The following is a 26,495-nucleotide window of genomic DNA, read 5'->3' on the forward strand; positions in this document are numbered from 1 at the left end:
ATCAGTTATACTTAGTTATACTTTGTAAAATACTTTTTAAAAATGATTTACATTGGCCATGTTTTGTTTATCTGATTTGGGAATGTTAGAAAAATCTTACAGTACATAAGGACAATGTTTAAGCAGACATGCCTTTTAAAGGCATTAAAACAATGTGGAAGGTTGTATTGTCATTAGATGTCGATTGTGATATGGATTTAGCTTTTTAATTCAGCTTTTTGTAATTTTTTTGTGCGTTTTTTAAGTTTGTTAAAAAATTATTTGTGGCATGTAAGGATTTTAGTTCTAGCTTCTGGTGATGAATGACGTATAATAGAAAACACAAACACCAGCTTTACCAATATTTTTCTTTGCCCATTCTCAGTTTTTAAGCCACCACTCTTATTTTTAAAGTACTGTATTGTAATGACTAGTGTAATATCGGATCTTAATAACAGAAACACATAACTCATTCTGTCTCTCCTGTGTTGCTGGAAGCAGCGCCCCTTCTTGATTATTCAGTGACCTACAAAAATGAAACTGTGCCTTGCTTGTCAGCCAGGGAGCTGTCACCTGAGCAGATGGCATCAGAGCAATAGCAGTGTTGAAGGACCTAGCAGCTACTTTCCACCGAGCCCTTTCCTGGCACACGAGCCCTGTAGTACTGTACATTCACAGTTAACGGATTGTCCATGCCTCTTTTTATGTCACTTGTGACTTTTTCATTTTCAGGTTTTATGGAGGAAAATATAATATGATGATATGGTTTGAAGTTTGAAAACAAAACAAAAAAGGTTAAAAAACGTGTAACAATTATTGTCTTATCTATTGTTTTTAAATTCTGATTGACTCTCTTCCCAATAATTTCTTCAGATATGCTCAGACTTTGGTTAACAGTGCAATAGGATATATATATATATATATATATATATATATATATATATATATATATATATATATATATATATATATATATATAAACAGTGGATTGGTAATTCAGGTTATAATTTTACACTCACTTTCATCAAAAAAAAAAAAAAAAAAAAATCACCATAAAATTAAAATAGTGCTTCCTTCATATAAGGCACACATCCTTTGAATGTAGCTGACCATTTCTGCCAAATAGCGACATCTGCTGGAATAAATGTCAAGTTCCGGCATTAGTGTTATTGAGCCAAATACACATACACTACACACAGACACATATGTACAGTGATGGGACTCAGATTTCATTAAAAAGATACACAGTTTCAGGTAAATGACCTGACATTGGCAGTAGACATGTCACAGCAATAGTTCAGTTATAGGTGCTTACACATTTTAATAGTAGAAAATAATATAAATTGTTCACATATACAATGGCTTATTAATCAAAACATTATAAAGCAGAAATTAAAAGTATTATAAAATAATCAACCTTAAACCCATATATAATAAAAAACACATCAAATAAAGTGGTAGTTAATAGTTTCACACTTGCTGTTTACAGGAACACAGTTATATGTTCTCATTAAAAGCCCAAATAAAAGACTTTTTAAAAGTCCCATTTTAGTAATTGAGTTTGCAGAGCACAAAACTATTTCCCACTGTTTTAGAGTTTATTGTTAGTTTTCAAAATAATTGTTTAATCTACGAAAATAGTTTTCAAAACATTTTTTAAACTTTTGTGAACAGGGCCCAGTATTTAAAAACTTTAGGCAGTTGTGAATATCAAGGTAGAATTTACAATTGCATCATTTTAATGACCTTAATGACTCTTGTGAGACAGATCTTTCCATTTTAACAACTTGCTCGCACAATGCACAATTACATTTTTATAATTTACTTATTTTTTTGTTAACTTTTTGTGAATGTTTGTTAACCTTGGAGAGGCCAACATAGACACTAATCCAGGGGCAATAAAGACAGGTGAAGGAATGCATTGAGCCTTATTTATTTAACATACAGCATAATCAGAGAGACTCGATTTAAGTTTTTTAAACTTTATGTTAAAAAACACTTGAAGCACAGTTCAGAAACCAGGACCACGGGACACAGCTGGAAATTAAGCTGAGACAGACTTTGCACAGAGGGTAGTTTGAGAACAACCAGCTACTATGACCTGGATGAGCACAGGTGGGCCGAATTACATCTGAATTTGAAAAACATTGAAAATGGATGTGGAACATGGTTGTTTTAAGAACTATTATTCGGTTAGGAACAAGGAATGGATCCTGGCCTTTAGGTACAGGCAGTATGATCAAAAGAACAGTATTATTCCCGAACAAATTTCTTTCCAGCCTTGCAAACAGGAAGAACCAAACAATGTGCTATAAAAACTTTATAATGACAGTGCAGGAATCGTGTTTCCGCTGAAACAGAAGTTCAGGAAGTTCATTCTAGTGTTTTATTTTTCTTTTGCATTGTTTAGGCACTGGATTCAAGGGTGCTAAACAGGAAAACAAACAGTAAGCCTCTATTAAGTGAATCCAGCATCGACAGAACATTTGCAAACATGTAATTCTGGACAGAAAGCTTAGGAACGTTATGTAAACGGTGTGTAATGCAGATAGTTAATGTTTAATGGATGTAGGTGAATATGGACAGACATGATCAACATATACAGAGTAAACATCTTCTTTCTGTTATAATGTGAAAACCATAACGTGATTTGGGGTTTCACATTATAACAGTTTATATTGGGATGATATATGTAGAAATTGCTTGCAATGTAGGCAGTAGATCTGTCATAGCCTTCCACAGTATCTATGTCACTAAGCTGTCAAATACATCATAATTGCCATCAAAGGCATGCAAAAGCTGTTCCAAAATATTCCTGCACTATATTGTCAGTTTTTCCTGTTAAAATTATATTTTTTCTGTTGGACATGTCAACAGCTAAATACCAGCAATGTTTTCCGCCAGTTTATAACCAACAATATTTCCCTTCTTGCCATTCCATTGAATATAAAAAAAAAAAAACTAAAAAATTGGTTACTTAATGATCTGTTTGAGCACCCTTATTACTTACTTACTTTAGCAAAATACCCGCCCCCTCCCAAAAAAAAAAAAAAAATAACAACAATAATAATTGTTGAAGAATTAATATTCATAGCCGTTCTCAGTGCCGTCTACACCATAGAGTTCAGCTAATGTGTTAAAGCGAGGCCCCCAGTCGTTTAGGAAGTCGTAGTCCAGGTCCGAGTCAGATGAAGCAGATTCTAGGGAGCTGAGACTCCCGGCCAGAGACTCTGAGCCTTCGTATCCGTAGATGTGCAGTGTGTCGTAGGGGATCCCATCTCGGTCGTGGTCAGCTTCGTCCTTCTTCACTTCAATCATGACGGCCATGTCACCCTTTGCTGCAGGCTTCTGGACTGTTGCGTATAGGCAAGGCCCAGGCTGTGCCTCTGGTCTAGGCCTCATGCTGTTGTGCCGAACTGAGTTGAGCACAGAGACATCGTAACCGTTAGTGTCCATTTCTCCGCCCCCTTCTTCATCATACGACACAAGCTGCTCGTGGATTTCTCCGGAGCTCTTTCCCAAACTGACCAGTGAGTCTTTCTTGAATTTTCTTATGACAATGAACAATGTGATGACTGCAAGGTAACAATAAAATAAAATAATACATTATCAATACATTAAAATTGTAATAGAAACATATTCAAATCCCTAACAAAGGAGAAAGCAAGTAAATGCGCATTCCAGGCTATTGCTGATAAATAATACCTACTACAACATCATATTTCCCTAATGTTTTTTTGCCAATTGTATAGCTGATATTTTGTGCCTTTATACTGAAGAAGTAAGAAGGACGCTGGAATACAGGAGGCTCGTCTACATCTATAACATTGAGAAACACCATCGCCCTGGTGTTACCCTGTACCTCCCTTTTACCAGGGGGGACTGTAGTGATTTCAGTCACTTCAACTTCCATAGTGTATGTCTTTACTTTCTCATAGTCAAGGGGCTAAAAAAAAGAACAAAACAAAACAAATGACAAAACAAATGTGTAGATAAGAATGTGTATATTAGCTTTCACAGGCAAACATTGCTAAAGATGATGGCTTTCATTACCTTACACACGTTTTATTTATCTGACACACAATTTGATCCTAGATTTGAGAATGTGTTCATCCAAGTGTAGAAAGAGACCCCTAAAATCTCGTTTCACAAAACTGAACATTGGATTTTTGATATTGTATATTGTATAGCTGATATTTTGTGCCTTTTTCTACTATACATAACAATGAATTAACAACCAAGAGATTAGGTAGGCTTCATAAGATGAGTTTGGTGATATTAACTTGTGCCTCCTGAGTGTACAGGAGTCCACGTCACCACACAAGATGAGAGATTTGAGAATCACACAGAGATCCCATGGATTAAATGAGCACGGAATGTACACTTCCATCCTACGGTATGAGAGGAGGATATACCTCTATGTATAAACAAACAAAAAATCAAATAAATAAAGAAAAAACAGTGATAGGTAAAGGGATGTGATATCTCAGTAGGATTAATCTGATAAAGTTGTGACCTCAACCAAATATAGATATATGAGTCAACAGCAGGCATTAACTCACCTAAAATGGCGACGATGCAGAGTAGAATGACTGCAAGGGCGTGGGCACTAACTCTCGTCTCTTTGTAGAGTCCCCTACAGGAATAGGCCTCTGCTTCTGCATTCGCGTCACATCCACAGACTACAATCTCCAGGGTGTAGGTACTTATGAGCTGCGGCTTACCATTGTCAGAGATAATGACAGGAAGGAAATATGTTTTCTTTTCATCTGGGTTAAAGCCCCCTTGTTTTAAAGTAATGTTCGCTGTGTTGTCTGAAAATGAAAACAAAACATAACAAAAAAAAAACCTCTAGTACCAGTGTGTGATGATCAAAGAACTTCAGAACAACACACTCCTGTCAGTATATTTAATCAACTTCTTTTGGCGTTTACAATCTTGTACTTAATAAATATTTCAGTATTATTTTTTTTGTTTTGAAGGAAGTTTTTATTCGTCTTCATTAACCAGAACAACAGCACTAGGCTGGTTTCAAAGACCGCGTTAGAGACAACATAGAAATGTAGCAGCATTGTTAAGCACTGTCTCCAACCTCTGGGGATTTGAAGCATGACCTCAGTTACGTGCACATAATGAAATAACCTCAGCGCAGTCAGCTTACAATATATGTGTTTTTCAAGGCAAACATAAATGACAGACTGTTGCAGAGTGCCCTCCAGTATTTGGATGGTGTGAACTTGGTCAGCCTTGGGCCTTTTTTTGTGCTAAAGAACTGCCTGGTCTACTGTAGATTCTGGTATAGCTACCTTTTCTTTCTTTATTTAATTAAAGAAAAAAAAATTAAAAAGGCATTTACCATGATTGTCCACAAGTGAGAAGTTGCTGTGGGCATGATCTAAATAGAAGCTTAATTTTTGTCCAGTAGTCATTTCATCTTTGTCACTAGCGGCAATTGTCTGTATTACCTGTAAAGATTTTTTATAAAAGATGATATTATTACATCGCTCACAATCAACCTGCAGTTGCACAGAACTGTGATTACATTTAATAAACTTTTTATTTCCCCTCATTATAAGACATCCCTTTACAAAGTGTTTATTCTCTGCCATTCTTCTATTACAGCAACAAATCCAAAAATAACAATTTAAAATAAAGAGAATAGCTACCTTTCCAGGTCTGGCATTTGCACATACAAAGAGGTCATATTCATAATCCAATTTTGGAGAATTGTCATTTATATCAAGAACCTTCAAGAACATAGAAACTGTGGATTCTTTACCTGTCAAAGAGATTCAAAGCACATTTAAAAGTGTGCATAAGTACTGTACTATACAAAACAGTGGCTGGAAATTGGTAATGCCTGAAAGGTTATACGGACAATTTGATGTCCCACATTATCTACTTCAGATCAGATCAAATCAGATCAGATCAGGCGGTGGCAGTGACAGAAAGCTGTAATGTATGGAATGCCCAGAAGATGGCACTGATGTATGTACTTTTGAGTTTCCAGTTGATGGTGTTTGCACTTTGTAATGTATTAATGTGGTCAAAAACTGCTAGGATGGGTTCATCATAACCAACTGTAGTTACACGCATAACAACACATAAATATATTCACCAGTGAAACTTGGATGTTTTACAGTTACGTACATGTGTAATTTGTGGCATTTCATTACTATTTAATGCCAATGTGGAGGATAATGTAATATTAATATTCTCTTTATAGTCAGCTACCCTGTTTCCAGGTGGCGCAGCCAGCTGACTGTTGTTATTATTTTGTGTTATTGTCTCTTAATCTTTCTAATCTACGATAGATGACAGATCATCCTAAGCAAGAATCAAAAACTCGGCAGCCTGTCTATGGTCCAGTAATAAAGCTGCACTGTTTCGCTTTCACAAATCCCTTATTTAATCAAGCTGTGAAGCTTATAAACCATGGGAGCAAAGCTTTGAGCCACATATGCTTTGTGCTGCCTTTCTCATTAGTCAACAATATGGAAAGAGCAGGTCCCTTTCTGTACAAGGAATAGACAACTGTATTCTTTATTATTGTGAGCTGTTTAATCAAAACCCTGACTAAAATGTACTATTCTTATCAGGTGTTGTTAAAGAATTACCATTTGAGAACGACCTTGTGTGGATATTACTCTACTGTATTTTATTCATTGTGCACTGAAGCTTATGCACGGTTATCAAATATCCAAAACACTCAAAAATGTGAATACAATTTTTTTTTTTTACTTTTAAATACTCATGGGCACATGATTAGGGAACGCATCTATAAGCTTGTAGAACAAGAATGGCTTTACTTAAGAAGGCCATTCTTACCTCCAGGACCGTCTTCTACTGCAGTGATAGTGACATTGTGCCAGGCATTCATTTCCCGGTCCAGGTTATTACTTGTTTTAATAGATCCAGAGTCTCTGTTAATCGTGATAGCATTTCCTCCATTGATGGAGTATCTGAAAACAAACAAGTTTTAGAATTGTGTGGGGCTCTACTAAGTACTGTAGTATGCAGTTTTGTGGTGCTTAAACATTACAGTCAGTTCAGCTGGTACAAGAGACACACAAAGGAGTGCAAACCACTAGCAGCATTATTACAGGTTCTTCTTTGGGTTCTTCGCTTGTGTTTCAACCAGCTGATATTTTAAAGACAATGTTCTGGATGTAAAGCTGTTGCCGCTTCCAGTTTCCTCATCACTTAATTATGATGTAGTTCAAAGTTACTTCTGTGTGACCCACCCCAAATGTACCAGGGTGCAACAGTTATCTATAGGCTTGTATCTGAAATATTTGAAAATCCTGATTTAATGTAAAAAAAAAAAAAAAAAAAAAAAAAAAGCAAAGTATAAAAAACTTGTCAGCACTATAAAAAAAGGGGGGGGGATGAGACTAGAAAGAGGCATGAAAATTCAACAAAGTTAGGATGCCTTAGAAAGAGGATTAATTGGGGAAAGAATAATTTAGAGCGAATTAACAAACTATACAATGATATACTTTCTCCCAGACATTGTAAATGTACATACTGACTTTATTAATTTGCCAAAATCTAAATGAAAAAAAAATGTTGTGTACAGAACCATCATTTTATAATATGTCAATCTAAGGTAGTTGCTAAATTACTAGTATTTGTAAGCTGCTATATCTTTTGGCAAGTTTCTTTATGTGAATAAATTGCTGGGATCCACTAATGGGTATTCTAATGCAGTGTAGAGCCTCAAGGCAACATAACCCTAATGGAAAAGAAAAACCCAGCCAGTAAAGACTAACGTCACCACTGTGTTAATAGTTATACTTTCTGTACCTTACACTTTTCCGGGCTTCATCTGGATCTGCTGCAAAAACAGAGCCTACATGAGTGCCAAGGGAGGCGTTCTCAAAAATACTGAAGAAGTAAGAAGGACGCTGGAATACAGGAGGCTCGTCTACATCTATAACATTGAGAAACACCATCGCCCTGGTGTTACCCTGTACCTCCCTTTTACCAGGGGGGACTGTAGTGATTTCAGTCACTTCGACTTCCATAGTGTACGTCTTTACTTTCTCATAGTCAAGGGGCTAAAAAAAAGAACAAAACAAAACAAATGTGTAGATAAGAATGTGTATATTAGCTTTCACAGGCAAACATTGCTAAAGATGATGGCTTTCATTACCTTACACACGTTTTATTTATCTGACACACAATTTGATCCTAGATTTGAGAATGTGTTCATCCAAGTGTAGAAAAACAAAACAGAGTTTACCTGTTTTAAAACAATGACCGCATTCTTTGTGATATTGTCTGAAACAACGTCAAAGAGACCCCTAAAATCTCGTTTCACAAAACTGAACATTGGATTTGTGTTCTGTGGCTCATCTTTATCTTCAATTTGGAGCATCCCAGCCTCAGATCCAATAGGTCTATCTTCTAACACAGAAATTGTGTACTGTTCTGTAAACATGAATAATATACACATTTAATTAACCTTTTAGACAGATGGTTGAATATTATTCATTTCTTAGATTTGCTTAAAATGTAATCATTTCCACAATACTGTTTGTCAGCTTCTATTTCTTGTTGCCTTACAATGGGGTCCAGAACCACAAAGTAGTATACAAATAAATAAAAATAATAATAATAATAAATAAATAAATAAATAATAAATATATATATATATATATAATATAATATATATATATATATATATATATATATATATATATATATATATATATATATACGTATTGCAGCCACTAGATGTACACAAAAGGGTTTCTGGTCAAAGAGGGCATCCTAGGATGCAACTGGGAATGTTGTAATTGAAGCAACATCTCTTACTCTTTGTAAATGTTGCCACATTGTCATTTATGTCCTCCAGGGTAATTATTACAGATGCAGTGCTTGAAAAGCCTCCTTCATAATCTGGCATATCCTTAGCCCTCACAATCAATTCATATGTTTTCTGTTGTTCTCTGTCCAACATATTAGATGATGTAATTATTCCTAAAACAGTGAAGAAAATTCACAATTAATTATTATTCTCCCAACTGTTTTCCCACAAGCTTAGTCCTTTAGGAGTGCAGCACAATTGCAGGTTTGTAATTCATAAAAGCGTAGTTCGCTTTGGCCATTACATGACCCTAATGTTTTTAGCAAGCCAATCAGTTTTGCAGAGTTTTTGATAATGGAATTAAATATGTCACTACTATACATCACCTTGTTTACTACGGTATACCATAATTGAAATATAGCAAAGGGAAAGCATAGTAAACATTGAGAAATTCTTATGGGAATTCACCATTGTGAGTCTTGACACACATAATCAAAGGATGCACACACAATACCGGTTCAGTTCAGTACAAAAAATGACAGTTCAGCTGTCTCCATTGTGTTTTAATGAGGGTGTTTCAGAATGCAGATTGGGAGCCAGGAACTAATTCATTTATAATTATCAATGAGTTGATCTTGCATACCTGTGTCTAAATCAATACGGAAGTTCTCTCCTCCTTTAATGATACTGTATGTGACCCTGGCATGGCCTGACACCGAGGAGTCATCTGGATCAACAGCTATTACTTGCAACACGCTGGTTCCTGTAGAAAAGTCAAGTACATACTGGTTTGGATTACACCCTCCATTAGCAATGCGTTTGGACCTGATTAAAGAGTGGTCATTACAGCTGATTTTCACCCACAGCATTAAGCACATTGTAGTTTCCCTGGGGTGTAGGTATAGGGCAGTGCTAAGACATTTTGCATACAGCCAAGGTAGGCCTGTAAAAGGAGTGCCAGCCTGCATTTAACCAAAAAACAGTCAGTCTGCTGTTGCTAGCTGGCCAGAGGGCAGCCAGCCCATGCAACTAGCAGTGAGCTGAGATGCAGGGAAGCCATTGTGTAACCCATACAGTGTTGAGCATTGTACAATATCTGCAATTTCTCACAATGTGATTTTCAATGTCACTGAGTAGTAACGTTTGTATGCCGCATCCTATGCAACCTCAACTGAAAATGAAGGTAGTCTTTGTTTAAACAGTTGACTTGTGTGTGTATATCATTGTTTGAGCCATTTACTCCAATGTTGATGCGATTCCTTTCTTAAAGAATAAAACACCTACTGATGTTACACATCTTTAAACAAACAACTTGTTCCTAGGTCTCAGTTTTGTAATATTTCTGGGTGATTTCTATTTTCATTAAAATATGTGCAGCTATTATTTAATGTGTTATCAGGTATTATTAATTTCTGACTTTAAATAATAAACATACTTATAATTAACAGAGTTATGAAACAAATCAGATTTTGCTCCTCAAATGTGCTGGAGGTAAGGGTGTTTCAATATCACACTTCCCTTCCCCACCATTAAGTTAATATTGTTCCAGTTTTTAAAGGCTCTATGTTTAATTGGCAATTACAAAGGTATGCAGAGGAAGGACGTCAGTAGGTTGCACAAATCAGACTTAATGTCTGTGTGGGGAGCTATATTTTATTATTTATCTGAAGTAAAATGGAATAAAATTCAGTCGTTCCTACCTGGTTTAGACATCTCTTTAACAGAGCCATTATATCTATTGTGTGTGAATCTAGGAGCATTGTCGTTGATGTCATTAAGCTTGATCTCAAACTCTGATGCTGGTTCCAACTGCTTGTTGGTTATTTTGTCAAATATTTGAGCTCGGAGGTGATAGATGGACTTTTCTTCACGATCCAGTGTCTTCCAGGCATATATATCACCAAGATCATCCACTTTAAAAATGGTATTAGCTCCTTCTCCCTCTATAACAAACCTTGCACTTCCATTGACCTTTGTAGATGACAGCTAAAAAGAGACACATTTTTCAGTTTAAATGTTTCCATATATTTTGAATCAGTAACACTTTATGTTACCTGGGAAACAAGTTTCGATAGTTGAAAATTATTCTAATGATTCATTTTTCTTTAGTGATAATCATACTTTATGTAACAAAAATAACATTTGGTAGCTATCCTCCAAAGCTTAGACTTTGCATTTCATGCAGTGTGTGAAGAATATCCATTACCTTTCCAATTAAATGTGGTAGAGTTGTTTTTTTTTCTTCATCAGTATACAATGTATTCCATCTCCAATCTCTTTTGTGTCTGTGCAGAACAGATCTGCTGTTATCATATGTCTTCAAAACAGTTCTTGTATTTTCTATACCATCGGTGGCAAGAATTTGGCTAATGATAAAACAAACAACCCACAGTAGAACATCCATCCTTGACTGTAATGAAGAGGGCCTTGTACCCTACTTAAAAAAAAAAAAAAAATTACAACACATACTGTTGGTCATTAGTTATTAAGACGCTGTAGATCAGTGATGCACAACTCGGTCATGGAAGGCCGATGTCCCTGCAGGTTTTTATTCTAACTGCACCCTAAATACTTTATTGGACGTTATTAGAAGCTTAATTGGTCAAATTAACCAATTTAGGGTATGGTTAGAACAAAAACCAGGAGGGACACTGGCCCTCCGTGACCTGAGTTGTGCACCACTGCTGTAGATTATAGCTGTGAAGAGTTCCCTAATAGCTTAATCTCAGCTTCAGGCATTCAAGAAGTGCTTTCCTCAGATGTATTGTTTTCAAGCCCAGTCTCCAAGGTCATAGTCGTTTTTGTTCCCATCAGCAACTTGCCAATGCACTATAATGAAACAACAGGAAGAAAATCTGGACCTGTGCACAACTGAATGGGGCCTTTCCTGTGAATCAGCCATTTCACCTCCACTGACCCTATTGTGGTCACATGTTTGTTTTCTAATTATAAGTCATGATGAAAATATGATATAAATTTCAAACAACAAGTCATAACATTTATTTAATCAAAGAAGCTACACCATGTTATCGCAAAAGTCTACCGAAAGCCATAGTAGTAGTACAGTATTTCATGTTAGATTTTGAAATGTCTGATTTTTCCATTTTTGTCAGGTTTTCGATATGGAAGTATCGAAAGTATATGGAAAACTACAAAGCGGTATATACTTCAATGAGTTAAGGAATCATTTTACTTTATGAAAAAAAGTTGTACAGTCAAACACACTTAATATCATCCCTGTAAATATCCTCTCCTTACCACCACCGAACTGAATTGTCCCAGCCAGAACATAATTGACTTTGGTTATTATCACATTCTGGTTAAGATCACTCTCATTTATCAGTCTTCGATACTTTGGTAAGTACATTGAGATACAGTATTGAAATGTTCCAGGTATAAAGTATGATGAATAGCACAGCACAGTATACAGAGCACCGTAATGTGCAAGTTTATAGCTCTCCTATGGTTTACAGTATTGTAATGTGTTGTACAGTATATGTACAGCATTGTATTCTTCACTGATTGAGAAGGCATCTTATTACTAAACATTATTGTCATTTTACAAATTAGACAACAACACATATTGTTTATTTTGCCATGTTATTGGTAAATTATGTGAAAGTTAACTGCTTGTTGTCACTGTTTTTGCTCAGTCCCTTGGATGTGATAATACGACTGTTTAAATATTTTTCCAGGACATCCTTAGGAAGTATTCTTTGGAAGTATGGCTGGATAAATGGGTCAATGTGAAAATAAAGTCTAGAAAACTAAGAGAATTAATAAACTACTGCAACTAGGGGACACGTGAGAAAGATTATGTGCTACAGAGAGACTGCACATTTAAAGGCTTGATAATTATAGATATATGTCTGTATCTGTATGTAAAAACGATAAAGATCTGCAGATCTCCCTCTGTATACTGTATCAGACACAAGAAATAGAATACAAAATAGTGAGAAGCAACATTTATTTTCGTAATCTGTGTGTTTAAAAGTCATCATTGCTGTAATTCTGGTATTTAAACACACCCTTCCTGCCATTCAATTCCCTACACTGTTTTATCTGGAGATTTCATTTGGAGGTACAGCCCAGCGTAGGATTAACTGACAAACTGCACTTTGAAATTGCTGCAGCCCATGACCCTGACCATCAACACAGTTGTTTTCCATTTTGTCAGATCTATTTATAACATAAAAAAATGCATCTTGTCTACCCATGTTATTTGACAGCCATTGTCATTAATATGGGATTGTTCAATTTTCTCTTCACAGTTTATTTTAAGGGAGATTCTTTTGTTTGTTTATTAGCGGTAACAAATGTTAACCTTGTGTTAATATAGTAACCTAATTCTATACTACTACTACTACTACTACTTGTATCACAGGTACAATTGCGTGCCGGCATCAGCCTTTCTTCCTTTCCTCCATCATCAGCGAGAATGAAGACCATTCTCAGCAACCAGACCGTCAACATTCCAGACAACGTCGAGGTGTCCCAGAAAGGGTGCACAGTGGTCGTGAAGGGACCCCGCGGAGCTCTGTTCAGAGAATTCAACCACATCAACCTTGAGTTGAGTCTCCTCGGCAATAAGCAAAAGAGGCTTCGTGTTGACAAATGGTGGGGTAACAGAAAGGAGCTTGCTACAGTTCGGACCATCTGCAGTCATGTTCAGAACATGATCAAGGGAGTCACGTTTGGCTTCCGTTACAAGATGAGGTCTGTGTATGCTCATTTCCCCATCAATGCGGTCGTCCAGGAAACTGGGTCTCTGGTGGAAATCAGGAATTTCTTGGGAGAAAATCACATCCGTAGAGTACACATGAGGCCGGGTGTGACCTGTAATGTTTCCCAGGCACTGAAAGACTACTTGTACCACCTCTCCGTTTTCTTTGAACATTTAATTTGCAGTCCTTTTACTGTTTTTTTTTTTTGTTAAATTTAGTTAAATGCCTACCTATTAAGCATCCTCTATTATGAGGATGTTAATTTGAATTTTTTTCTCCAGCCGTCGCAAATGACGGCTAGAGGTGACGATTGCCTATTTAGGCATTTAAATAGGACTACTACTACTACTACTACTACTACTACTACTACTACTACTAATAATAATAATAATAATAATAATAATAATAATAATAATAATAATAATAATAAGTTAATAAAATCAAACCAGATCTACTGTAATTTACTAGAGATTGCTACTTTAACACTGTAACCCCATTTCAATAATATGTTCAAAGTAGGGAGCTACAGTGAGCTACAAAGTAGGGAGCTACAGTGCCTTCAAACAGCAACATTATTTCTTGATTATAATCCTATTTGTACAGTGTGTACCTACCAACCAACTACCATTAGGTCTTCATTCATATAGGAAGATCAGTACTATAGATAAATCAATGTGTATATTTTCAATAAAATCTTAAAATCCTCAAACATCTGTTATGTTATATAACTCCCGCCTCTATTTTACTTTAGGGTTCTCAGTTCTAAGTAGAGCTTATCAATAAGAAGTGGTGTATTTGCAATTTTAAAATGTATTGAATAAAACAATGAGTTGCTGTGAATGGGTTGAGAGCATCTTAATCAGCCCATTCAAATGGCTTATAATACACAACCAGTAGGTTGGAGGCTACAGTATATGCCAGCCAATGCAAATAAGATGATAATACTTTAGAATGTTCCATTTAACAGCTCTGTAACATTCACATAAGTGCATACATGAACCCGCAACTGAAACTGAAGGGATCTCAATAAGACAAACTTAAAAGGCACTTGAGTTTATTTTCTCTTGCAATCCATAAAATTTTAACAGTTACCGTTATTCAAATCAGCAACAAATTGCTTTCATATCCTGTTATTCCCCAGCACTTCCATTCTGATTTTTTTTTTCCTTGTAATTTGTTGATTTAAATTTTTACAGTATCTATCACAGTTCTGATACTAAATTTCATTAGAGTTTCTTTCGTGTTATTGAGTAACTGCTCACATCACATCTTATAACTGTCAGCACGTGATGTACTGGAAAAAAAGAACACGTAGAGCATTACAGGGTGGGCTGCCTTGGCCTCAGCAGATGTGATTATCTGAAATAACATTAATATTTCTATATAGAGGGAGATACAATGGTCTTGTGTTGGAGCTATTTTATTTTTTACAATCTTAAAACATGTTTCTCTTTGATCTCTGAACTTCTGCCCACTCAAGTGTCAGCATTAAGTCCCAAGTAGACCAGTCAGGCGATGTCTCAGCCAAAAATAGCAGTTTTAAAATCGTTAAAGACAATGAGATATTATATTGGTAGCAGTTAAGAAATAGTTATTTTTCAGTATGAAACATGTGGCTGTTTGGGAAGAAAAAAAAAACCTCATGCAGTCATAATTTAGTACTACTTTCTACAATGTGTAGTAAGCCTGATAATGTATGTCATGTTAATTCATAACATGTTCTTACTGCATTCAAATGTTCTCTGTAAGTAATCTATGGTGTAGTGATCGCTTTCTACATGAGGTATTCATTTTGTTATTAATTATAAGTTTTACATTATGTGTATGTGTGTCTTTTATAGTTAAGTTGCTTTTACTTATTAAGTTTAAATTGTGTGTGAATGTGTTTTTATAGTCGCTTTAATATGCTTTTATATTGAGTTTCTATACAGTATTGTGTGAGTTTTGAATTCTTTCATTTCCTATCTGCAAAACCAGCTAAGTGCAGTTTTGCATAGCCTAACGTGACTCTGTCACAGATAGCTGTTTGAGCACAATGCCAAAAGGCAGGAGAATAGCAGAGATAGTGTGAGATGTGGAGGGGAACTGAAAGACAAAATGGATGTGCCCTGCTAGGTACAATGTGGTATGCAACCCCCCCCCCCCCCCCCCCCCCTTTTCCCCCTATCATTGGACAGAAATAAGACAAATGGGAGTGGAGTCAACAATTGTTTACAAAGGTATAAATATCAAACATTGTAAAGTTTTGTCAGTCTTTTAATCCCTTTCGAATTGACTCCATGGATATTTCTCATACATATGCACTGAGCTGTACTGAGGCCTTGTCCAAAGCCAGTTTAAATCTCGTGCTTGTATGATTGTATTGGATGTATACCTTCTATGTATACAAAACCATTTGTCAGCTTCATTTTTTCACTACAATGGAACCCAACTGAGTTCCCTAGTACACTATTTGGATCATGCTTTAAATTAATGGACAATAACATATGGCTCTTTATTTGCATTTTTCATTTTATTTATAATTACCTAAGAAGGAAGAGGTGTTTACTTAAAAAAATAAAATAAAACACACATGAAAATGCAATGAAATAGTAAATGGAGGATGGACGGAACAAAAACTCACTGGCTTCTATTCACAGTGAATGCGAACAACTGCGTAACTGTGTAAAGCTGGTGAAGTTAACTACAGTACAATGGAATAAGCACATAGCCTTGAACTTTGCCAAAACAAATTCATTATTGAGATACATATATTTAACAAATGTAAAGCGTTGGGAATTAATTGTTTCTTGGTATAAATCAGTATTTATTTTGATCCATTTTCACTGGAAAATGTGTTTAAAAAATACCCCAAAAACCAAAACACCTTAGCTTTTGTAAAACCTGTGAATTTATAAACTGAAGATAAAGGGCCTTGGCTATACTTTGAAAACATTACAACACTGGCAACATTTTATGATCGCAATAAATATTTACTAATAACTAGACACAATTTTATAATGCTGGACTTTTTTTTTTTTTTACTGGATCCCAAATTCCATAATCCACAATTTTGTATGCAAGTCAGCTATTTGGATTAAACAAAAAAAGGGGAATGGACCAATCGCTTGAGTCAAATAGATCCACAATAATTAATTACAATTCAAATTCAAATTCTATTGAGCATGGAAATGGATCAATCTAACTGTAAAGTATCCTCTACAAATGTGTTTTTTCTTTAAACAACAAAGACAAACAGATGCAAATGTATAAATATAGGTTATTACTGAAATTAATCCCCTCAAATTGTTTTAATTTGTGAGTGAGTTGATGGCAAATGCAGCTGATTGATACATTTTGACTGTCTTATTTATATCGGCTTGGCTTTTCAGAGCTGGTTAGCCAAGTGTATCCAGATGTGCTTGAATTCAGTGCAACTAGCCATTCCACTTTTATTTAGCCACAGGCAAAACTTCCCTTCCAATCTCCTCACACGTTTTTAAAGCAGACCAGTTCTAGCAATATACATTTAAAGCGTGAAACAAGCTTTTATTCTATTCATCACTGCAAATGAATGTGTGGTCTAAAGATTAAGAGAAAGACCTAATCATTTTACTTTCCACACAGAAGTCCTCATCCAGTTTTTAAGAGTGGCTCTGATGTAACATTGCTGTGCTTTCTCTACTACAAGTCATCTCTTCAGGGAAAGCAATGTAGGGTGTAGTACAGCACAAGTGGGTGTTGATTTTGCTCTTTTATTTTGGATGTATTCCTTTATTCATATGATCAAACATACAGATATGTAGTATTATATTCTATTTATTTATTTATTTCAATCTTTTAATCTCCAAGTTAAAATCCTTGAAATGTTTCATCTCATTTACAAGGGCATCCTGTGCAACAGAAATCACACACAATCATAATACAACTTGCAAACAATACATGATGAAAATGATATACAGTAACATATACCTCCAAAACCCATGAGTTAGCAACATAGCTCCTTTTATGAACTTGTAATGGAAAAACGGGTACCCAAGTGTTTCTTCTAAATAGTGACTTAGATCCTTTGGCTGAGTAAATTGAAAATAATGTATTTTTCATTACAGGTGTGCACACACAAACAAATATTTATTTTAGAAATATTGTATTTATCTAGGGGCTGTTGAGTGCTTAATTGTTTTCAGTTTTAAATGACTGTCTGTGCATATTCCATTGTGGCTATGGTTAAGACTTGTGGTAGACCACCTACCGCGACATTTTATAATTTATGACAAGCTATTAAAAAAACTAAACTTATTCTTTCTTTCTCTCTTTTGTTTTTTATTTGAAAACGTGTTTATTTTTGTAAAGTCCTGCAAAGCTGTGCTCTGTTGTCCACACTCAATTATGTCAGGTGGCCAGACTAAGAATACAAGATTATCACAAGGCTACCACAGCACTTGTTCCCTTGGACACCAGTCTGTTACACACAGCACATTACTCTAGAAAGTAGAGAGCCATGAAAATAAGAGCGTTGTGGAGAATAACACATCACAGCGATAAGCAGATGAGCAGGCAGACAGGTTGACAAGTAGAAAAAAAAAGTTTTCCTTAATAAAGAAATTATTATTCCATTTAATAACATTAAAACACAAAGAATTTTCTTACCTGATGTTGAAATGCAGGCTCTTTTTATTCGAGTGCGGTCACAAAGACACACACAAAAGAAAAAGAAAATGAATAATAATAATAATAATAATAATAATAATAATAATAATAATAATAATAATAATAATAATAATAATAATAATTAAAAAAATCAATACTGTATCCAGTAACAGAAAGACGATGCAGCAGCACAACCACACAGATGTCCAACTCTCTGGTTTAGCTGATAACACTGGAGTTTTGGACTTCCCTAGCAATGTAAGGCTAGTCCCTGTTAGCCTGTTTCCCACTGGCAGCCTTCCTGTTATTGTTCTACTCTTTTGTATGGTCAGACGCTGCTGACGAGAGTGGAGGAAACCAGATAGATTCAGCCTTATTGTTAGTAAACTCACTTCTCCATCTGGGAATAAGTCGAGGAACCTGTATAGTTACGATGTAAAAAATCCATAGGAGCTAAAGAACCTTGTGGTTGGCTGTTGAATCTGCAGCTAAATATTAAGAGGCATTCCCGGTTCATTCACATGCTGAGTGCAGTCGGCATCATTACATTTCAGCTTTCTTGTTGAAAAAAGAAGGAAAAGCAGAGATTCATTATTGATACCTATGAGATAGAGATTATGTTATATATATTTTACAGAAGTTATTTCTCCATAGTGGTATTATATTTTTCAGGAATCTGATGAATAGCTGATAAAGAAATCTTGTACACGCTGGTAAGTGAGATTAACTCATTTTCTCAGTCTAGCTGTTCATTCCCCAGAGTATAAACCGTAAATTTGGAGAATTGGTCTTCTCTGCTTCAAAGAGTATATAATATTATTCAAGCTCCTCCACAAGCTCAGGCAGGTGTACAGATTAGTCTAGGGAGAATATAAGCTTATTTTGTAAGAGAACTAGTAAAAAGCACTAGCTGGGAAGCTGAAAAGAAAACAGCGTTGGGTGTTGCAATTCACAGCTGTTGTTTTTCACCACTGACCAGAAAGTAGTTGCTGAGGTTTCTATACTACAATGTAATAAATACTTCAGAAAGGTGAGAGACAAGGGTGCTGGCAACAGTTGTAATAAAGCAAAGCTCTTTAGTCTGCCGAACGTTTAACTTTATAAAATAGGTCAGAGCTGAAAGCAAGTGATGAGTGTCTTTTCATGCCACTGTTTGAATTATTCAATTCATTTTTTTCAGAATCAGAAGCACTCCACAGTGTACTAGTATTGCATACCCCATCATTGTTATTCTCAGCAATGCAAGCGCAATTACTTTATATTAGATGTCTACCAGCAACTGGGCAAGGACCACTGTAATTGAAACACATGAACATCCAATTAGAAGATGGATGGTAATGTTTTGGCTTTGGCTGGAATGGAACTGACAATCCCAAATTAAAAAGAACCCTACAAGTCCCCATTATCTATCGTGAAGCATTCTGTAAACTCATAATTCATTGAAAGATGGTTTTAGTTTAACATCCATGAAACAGATCTAACCTATGAACTATTTATAAATAGTTAATGTATTAACATTTTTAGTCTTTAGAAATATGTTAATAGTTCATCAATATGTCAACTAAATAAAAATGTGTAATAAAATAAAACCTGATCTTTTTAGCAAACAACGTCCATCGTAACATCTTTAAAAGTGTCTTTCGCGTAAAGTACCGTCATTTCAATGACACAATCTACTTGATATTGATAAAGCAGGGTTCAGGATCTGATGTTTGTCAAATATTTTTAGCTGACCTGTTTTATTAATGTATAAATAACTAAACGATGACAAAAACAAACAACATTGGTTAACATGTTCCTAGTTGTTAACAATAATTAAAGATGTACCCCTTAAAGTAACCTGAGATCCAATATTTGAAAACGTTTTTAAAACAATGGTGTTCTATCCCTTGTGGTATTCATTAAAGGTTTCCTGTAATCTGCGTGGTTGCCTGTTCATGACCCAGTCACTAAAACTAAATAAATACAATTTAAGAATGTCAAAATACCTGTCATGTCACACCATGCATAATTGGAACCAAACACGATAAAGCTACACCAAGGTCAGGCTTCTACAGAAAAAGACCAATACTTTTTTTTTTCAATTGTATGAAACTACTGTCCTACTGTCACCGTAATTGCAGTTCAAGAAATAAATGTGAAGGGTGTGTGCTGAAGAAACAAACCTGATACATACTTTTACACTCTCGGCTCTCTGTTGCTTCCTAATGCTGAATAATGCAAAACTCTAGATGCATTTTCTTTTTGTACATCATAAAAATTATATATTAGAGCTCGAAGCGTATTGTGCTTTCATATGGGTAAATTGACATGGCAATTGAATGTAAAAAGGGTAAGGTTTTAATGTTTTTTTGATGTACTGTACCATTCATTATTATAAATATATTTGATAGATGTTTGCTCTGTTTGAAGTGACACTGAATGAGCTACTTCCTGATGAACAAACTTTTAAATAAATAAACAAACAAATACCATATCTTATTTTTTTTCATATGACTAATCCAGCTATTAAAATACATTATCTCCAGGACACAAACTACACATGTCTAATAAAGACTAGGCTAATTTTACAGGCCTATGGTAACCTAAATCAGTAAATGAGTCCATTTTTTGTACAGCTTTTTCTCCCTGGAACAGAAAAAATAACAGAGAGGAAGTTGATTGGAGGTTTTTTTTCCCACCCTCCTGATTGTATCCTGTTAGTATGTAATCCACAGAGAGGCTGAATGCAACAATGCATTTATTTTAAGAAACAGAATAAAAAGAAAAGCATGACTTCAGATGCTACTCTACCACATCCTAGCTCGTTAACACACTTAATAAATAAATAAATAAATAATTATTTCTTGAAAATGAATATTACAACAGCTTTGTACTGATAAAATGATGTAAACCTCAATAGTCAGCTGACAGATCATAATACCTCTTTACTGACATCAATACAGACAATACAAATATAATAAAAGGTGTCCAGTGTGTGAGCGGGTTTAAAAGTTTGGCCAATTGTTTATAAATCAATTAAATAAACATTTACATTAAGATTAAAATAATTTAGATTAATAAAGCTGACTCAAAGTACAATGCATTCAATTTGTCATGCATATTTTATACATTGTCCAGAGTTCATTATTATTATTAAGATACATGTGTAAGCCATATGAGCTTGGTTCAAATCCCACTCATGGCAAGTCGGCAGTCTTGGCTGGGTACCCACAGGGAACACTGGGCTTTGCATTGCCGTAGGGTTAAGGAGGAACAAAAGTCAGGGGATAGTTTGCCTCCTTGCACTCGAGAGTCCAAGGCTGATCAGGTGCCCAAAAAGTCAAGAATGACACTGTCCAGCCTAGCCTCTTGCTTCTAGGGCTCAGTCGCTTGGTAGCGTCCATTACTTAGGTTTGACAAATGAAAAGAGAGACCTGACAATGGGAACAGTTATCCTTTGATCTTTAGTTTGCCTATTCAGTAAATGGATTACAGTGGTAGAAAACATTTAAATTTGGAATTTCAAATTGGATAGCAAAGGGCTACTATTTTTATAACAAATCTATACAATGGTAAGCCACCTTTTTTATATTTAACGTTAACAATGATTCTTGCTGTGTCACAAGAAGACAATAAACAGTATTAGAGTATTTGTTACCCAGATCCTGAATCAGTAGAGTCACTATAAGCTAATACGTACAGAACAAGCCGGTTTGACCAGTGTTATCTAAGGATTCTTAATCAAACACTTCCAGCCCTATCAGTCATTTCCTTTACGCAGTCTCTTCCTTCCTCAACACAAACTGAAATTGTGTTGTAGCCACAACTAATCTGATGTTCACATCCTGTGTCTGGAATAGATGGGGGAAATGGGGTGAAAAAAATGAATATAGCAATCATACTATACTACTCTACTCAACTTCATCAGAAAGCTGACTTTTGTTCACTACATGGTTACACACAAGCACACAAGCCTATCTCCCTTGTAATTGGCTTTCTGTTCCAACAGACACACCCTGAAGAATTTACTGAAGCAGAGAGTGATACATTCCCTTCCCAAACCAAAGATGAGCCATAAATGGCTTTCTTAAAGTTGTTTACATCTGATTTTGGGAAGTTAGATTTTTTAGCAATAAGATAATAGCTAGTGGTTCTAATACTTGTGACCAATAAACACAAATATTTATAAACGTGAAAAAAAAATCTCTGGAAAGATATGATTTCTACAACCTACTACAGACATCATAGCTTCCTTTAACTCTAATAATCCTGTTTTCCCTTTTTTCTCCTTCTTAACATAACTAAATACAGAACACATTTGGTTGAAATTGGCCTGCATTTTGGTAGGGTTCCAAGTTGTTTCATCGAAACAGACCCCAACAAGTTTTGTGTTATTTTTATGTGGCACTGGATCTTTAGCTCCCACATAACACACTACAACCTCCTTGCCATGTTTAATCCGCTTCCTTTCATCAGCCCCCCCCCCCGTCCGTCACATGAAGCCAGCTGTGTCTGAATCTAGGGGATTTCCTTGACAGGAAAGCAAGGATCCCAATGAAGGACTGTACTCACCAAAACTACAGGCAGACAGTCCTGATTTTAAAATTATTTTGGACCAGTCAACTGGTCATCCAATTCATTTGACAAATGCGATTCATTTCAATAGAAAGGAAAACACTTGTACTTCACAGCAGCTGGTGTTTTTAAAAGGGAGGTAGAATAGTTGGGGTCAAATGCATTTTCCATTAGAAAAATACTTTATTTCTAAGCCTGTTATTAGCAGAGAAACCTGAAGATGAATATGTGGAAAATGATTGCACTGTAAAATATAATATAGGGAGGGTTTTATTGTCTTATCAATTGTAAACGTGCATGTGATTGCACTGTGCTGAACTCTGATGTCATTAGAAAAGTTTTTTTTCAAGGATTTTTTCCAAGGATTTCATGTGCTTAAGCCATGGCTAAAATAGATGATTGTGATGTGAAAATAAAATATTAACAGAAAATATTACTGCAGCTCATAAAGAAGACTCTATTGACACATTCTATTAAAAGAGTAGGAGGACACTAGCTGGCCATGATATTCTTAAGATGACATCACTTTTACAAAACTTTTCCCTGTATTATATAAGTTATCAAGTTATCATTTGCTGGAGGGCAATGTTCATGAATAACATTTTGAAGTCATGTTTTCAATTATATTTCTCCCCACTTTAGAATGTGAAACGATGTTCCCTCACCACAGCAACACCCCACAACAGCTCAGAAGAAAGGAAGGTCAGGGAGCGTCTTCCAAAATAAAATAAACAAACTTACAATTTATTTATCTTTAAAGATGTAGAGTAAATGGTCTGTAACCTGGTCTCAGTAAAATTAACATATTTAGATGATTTCTAGTATTTCAGTATACATTGAAATAACAAAAAGATTTAGATTGTGAGAAGGAAAAATACAAGCTTTCCAGCAAAATCTCCAAATTGAATTTTGCCAAAAGGTTTTTCACTGAAAATTGCTGATATTTTCTTTGCATAAAATAGAAACTTCTCCTCAAAATATACACTAAGTATGGTTTGATTCTGCAACATAAACTTTTTTAGTGGTTCCATTGGGTGTTTCACTTGCGTTTCTCTCAGCTTCCAAAGAAATAAATATTGACACACTGATCCTTCTGTTTAAAGCTCACAGACATTCTTTACATTATGAGTAGAAGCAAAAATAGTTTTCTTTAAAAATAGACACATTATTTTGAATCATGTCAGCTATAAATACAAGCTTCGTGTACCTACCTTAAAATTCACACATTTAACAACAGGAGGGATATTATATTCATTTTGGCATTTGGCACACACATTTGTGATATATAGGACACATCTAGTAACTTGACATGTTTTTGATATCTCCCTTGAAACTTAAAAAAAAACAAAAAAAAAACTAGAACTAAGAGGGTAACAGTATTATTCAGAAGGAAATGAAAAATGCAGAGCAAAGCCTTTCAGTTTACATTGCAGTTCATTAATGATAGGGGATATATATATATATATATATATATATATATATATATATATATATATATATATATATATATATATATATATATATATATTATATATATAGTATAATTTGTCAATATCATTGCCAGGATTTTCAACTTCATAACTGTAAAATATGTAAACTATAAATACTTCAATAACAACAATAATCCATGAATGTGCCTGGATATTAAATCCAGTTATAAAAACTGTGGTCTACAGCACTCCTAGAACCCTAATATATAATATTTTTTTATATAGAGTTTGGAAACAGGTCTGTCTGGATTGACTTCATTTTAATACCAACTTAAGACGGTTTATTTCTCCTTCATTTTCTTTATGGAAATAATACTATAAAAAATAAGTGAATGTGAATTGGGAGATTACATTTTATCTCTATATCTTTCTTCATCAACTGATTGCTTTAGGATCGACACCTGCTTCCCACTTTCATCCAAATCTACTGTATCTGCCTCACTGTTTATTTGTCAGTGTTTTTTTTAGATTGAGTGTTGCTTCTAATCCAATTCAAGTGATCTGATTAAACCAGTGGTTTTCAACCTCTATTACATGCAGTGGCACTGGAACAACTTTTAAAGTGGGGGTGCTGACAGCCATCGAGCAAAACTGTAACCCCTGTGTATGATGGAAGCCATGCAAAGTCAGGGGGGCTGCCTTACCCCCTGCACCCCTAGTTCCAGCGCCCCTGGGTACATGTACCTTTACTGGTACGCGACAGGCTTGCCACTGGTACGCACTGACAGTTCTAGAACAAGAACAGCAACAAATAAAAATACATTTAAGGATTGTGTAGTGCACACGTGCCATTAACAAAATGCAATGGAAACTTAAAATAAAGAAAATAATTAATGAAGGGCTGTAATGCAGCAACAAGCGCAAGACTTAAACAAACAAGGAAGTGAAAAGGTTACCGTACCAACAAACCAACATTATCTTTCTCCAGTCAAATCGTACAGTGCCTAAATAAAATTGAGTCAATGCGAATGGATGTTTTTTGTCTGTTGTGTCTTGCCAGAGATAATAGATTTAATTACATTGTTTACCGTCAGGAGTTTAAGTGATTTAATTGCACAAGATTCCATAATTAGATGATGAGCTGATAATATCTCTCCAGCCAAAGAAGCAAGCACAGTAATTTAAGAGCACCGTTACCATTATGTAAAACAATATCTGGTGTGAGTTTTGTACTAAAGCTGGGTCAGCTGTTGCAGGGAAAACAAAGTTTATTTCTCAAACTAACCATTTAAAAAATGTGAAAGCAGAACACACAGAAACACTGTAGACTGAAATTAGGAAGTGTACTATGTGTGGACTGCAGCATACTCGATTGCAGTAAATAAAACAAACAAACAGACATAAACATAATTTACTAAATTTAGCTCTCAGATTGTGCTAATGAAATATATATGACAATGTGCTTGCTGTGGACCTTGTAAATAAAGCAGAGTGAACTCACTGCAATTTAAACTTGTTTTTACTGAAGAATAAATGGTATGTAAATCATAAGAGCTGTGTGTGTTACATTCTGTCAGATCAGGGCATCACTAACACTGAGCATGGGAGCTGCAGCAGGCCGTTTCCCATATTACAACTGTACACAATTAATGTGTGGTCACCAATTCCATACACAGCACTTGCAAAATATAAAAAAATTGCAAATATATAATTGCAGTCACCAGATGCATAGATTAACCATTCAGCAGAATGAGGCAAAAAACAAGTAAGTACAGACACTGGTTGTAATGGGGTAGGTCTCGGTTTTGCAACAGCAGTTTAAGATTGCACATAGTTACTGGTACACCTGGTGGTCCCTGCTGGAAACACTGGTACTTGAGAAGAAAAGGTTGAAAACCACTGGATTAAACGACCGTATACACATTTTTATTTTGCTTCATTTGTGTTTTTCTTTTACGTTATGCCATTTCCACTGAATAAATGTTATTTTTTTCAGTGTTTTAAGTACATTTCTTAATTTCTGATAAGGTAATTGGTTGCTTCTTCACTGTGAAGTAATTGAAAGGTAGGTTTGTAGAGGTGTGACTGGTTGAATACAAGGCATACTTAAAGTTAGATGTGGGAGTCTCTATCTTTTAGAGCATTAGTGTTATATGGAGGAATGCAACATTCATTATTTCAGTGACATTGAAGCAGGAAAATATATTAGTTTGTCTGACATTTGTATTCTAAAGGAGACTTGCTGATGACAGGAAGCGAGTAATACAGACTGGCATGAGGTCTGCTTCAGTAGCCCTGTAACAGTTAATTGACTTTATCAGTTGCAACAAAGTAGCAGGCCTGCTTCCAGCAAAAAAAAACAAA

At 35.2% G+C, this 26,495-nt stretch overlaps 2 protein-coding genes across 3 annotated transcripts; one reads left to right on the forward strand and one right to left on the reverse strand.

The window, feature by feature from the left end:
* Positions 1-1,187: 1,187 nt before the first annotated feature.
* cdh5 (cadherin 5) lies at positions 1,188-18,376 on the reverse strand. 2 transcript variants are annotated; one of them, XM_041268382.1, is made up of 12 exons: positions 18,145-18,376; positions 10,998-11,225; positions 10,492-10,777; positions 9,435-9,554; positions 8,800-8,964; positions 8,225-8,412; positions 7,786-8,039; positions 6,808-6,941; positions 5,646-5,758; positions 5,336-5,444; positions 4,542-4,793; positions 1,188-3,554 (listed from the first exon to the last, which is right to left on the reverse strand). In XM_041268382.1, the coding sequence occupies exons 2-12, from the start codon at positions 11,193-11,195 to the stop codon at positions 3,061-3,063; spliced, it is 2,313 nt and encodes a 770-aa protein (XP_041124316.1). In that variant the 5' UTR covers positions 11,196-11,225; positions 18,145-18,376; the 3' UTR covers positions 1,188-3,060. The 2 variants fall into 2 exon arrangements, with proteins under 2 accessions (XP_041124316.1, XP_041124314.1); XM_041268380.1 differs by having other exon boundaries at positions 10,998-11,228.
* Positions 13,199-13,742, forward strand: LOC121325592 (60S ribosomal protein L9-like). Its single transcript, XM_041268383.1, has one exon. The coding sequence runs from the start codon at positions 13,230-13,232 to the stop codon at positions 13,725-13,727; it is 498 nt and encodes a 165-aa protein (XP_041124317.1). The 5' UTR covers positions 13,199-13,229; the 3' UTR covers positions 13,728-13,742.
* Positions 18,377-26,495: the final 8,119 nt, after the last annotated feature.

The sequence above is a fragment of the Polyodon spathula genome, chromosome 13 (assembly GCF_017654505.1).
Source record: "Polyodon spathula isolate WHYD16114869_AA chromosome 13, ASM1765450v1, whole genome shotgun sequence".
Taxonomy (NCBI): Eukaryota; Metazoa; Chordata; class Actinopteri; order Acipenseriformes; family Polyodontidae; genus Polyodon; species Polyodon spathula.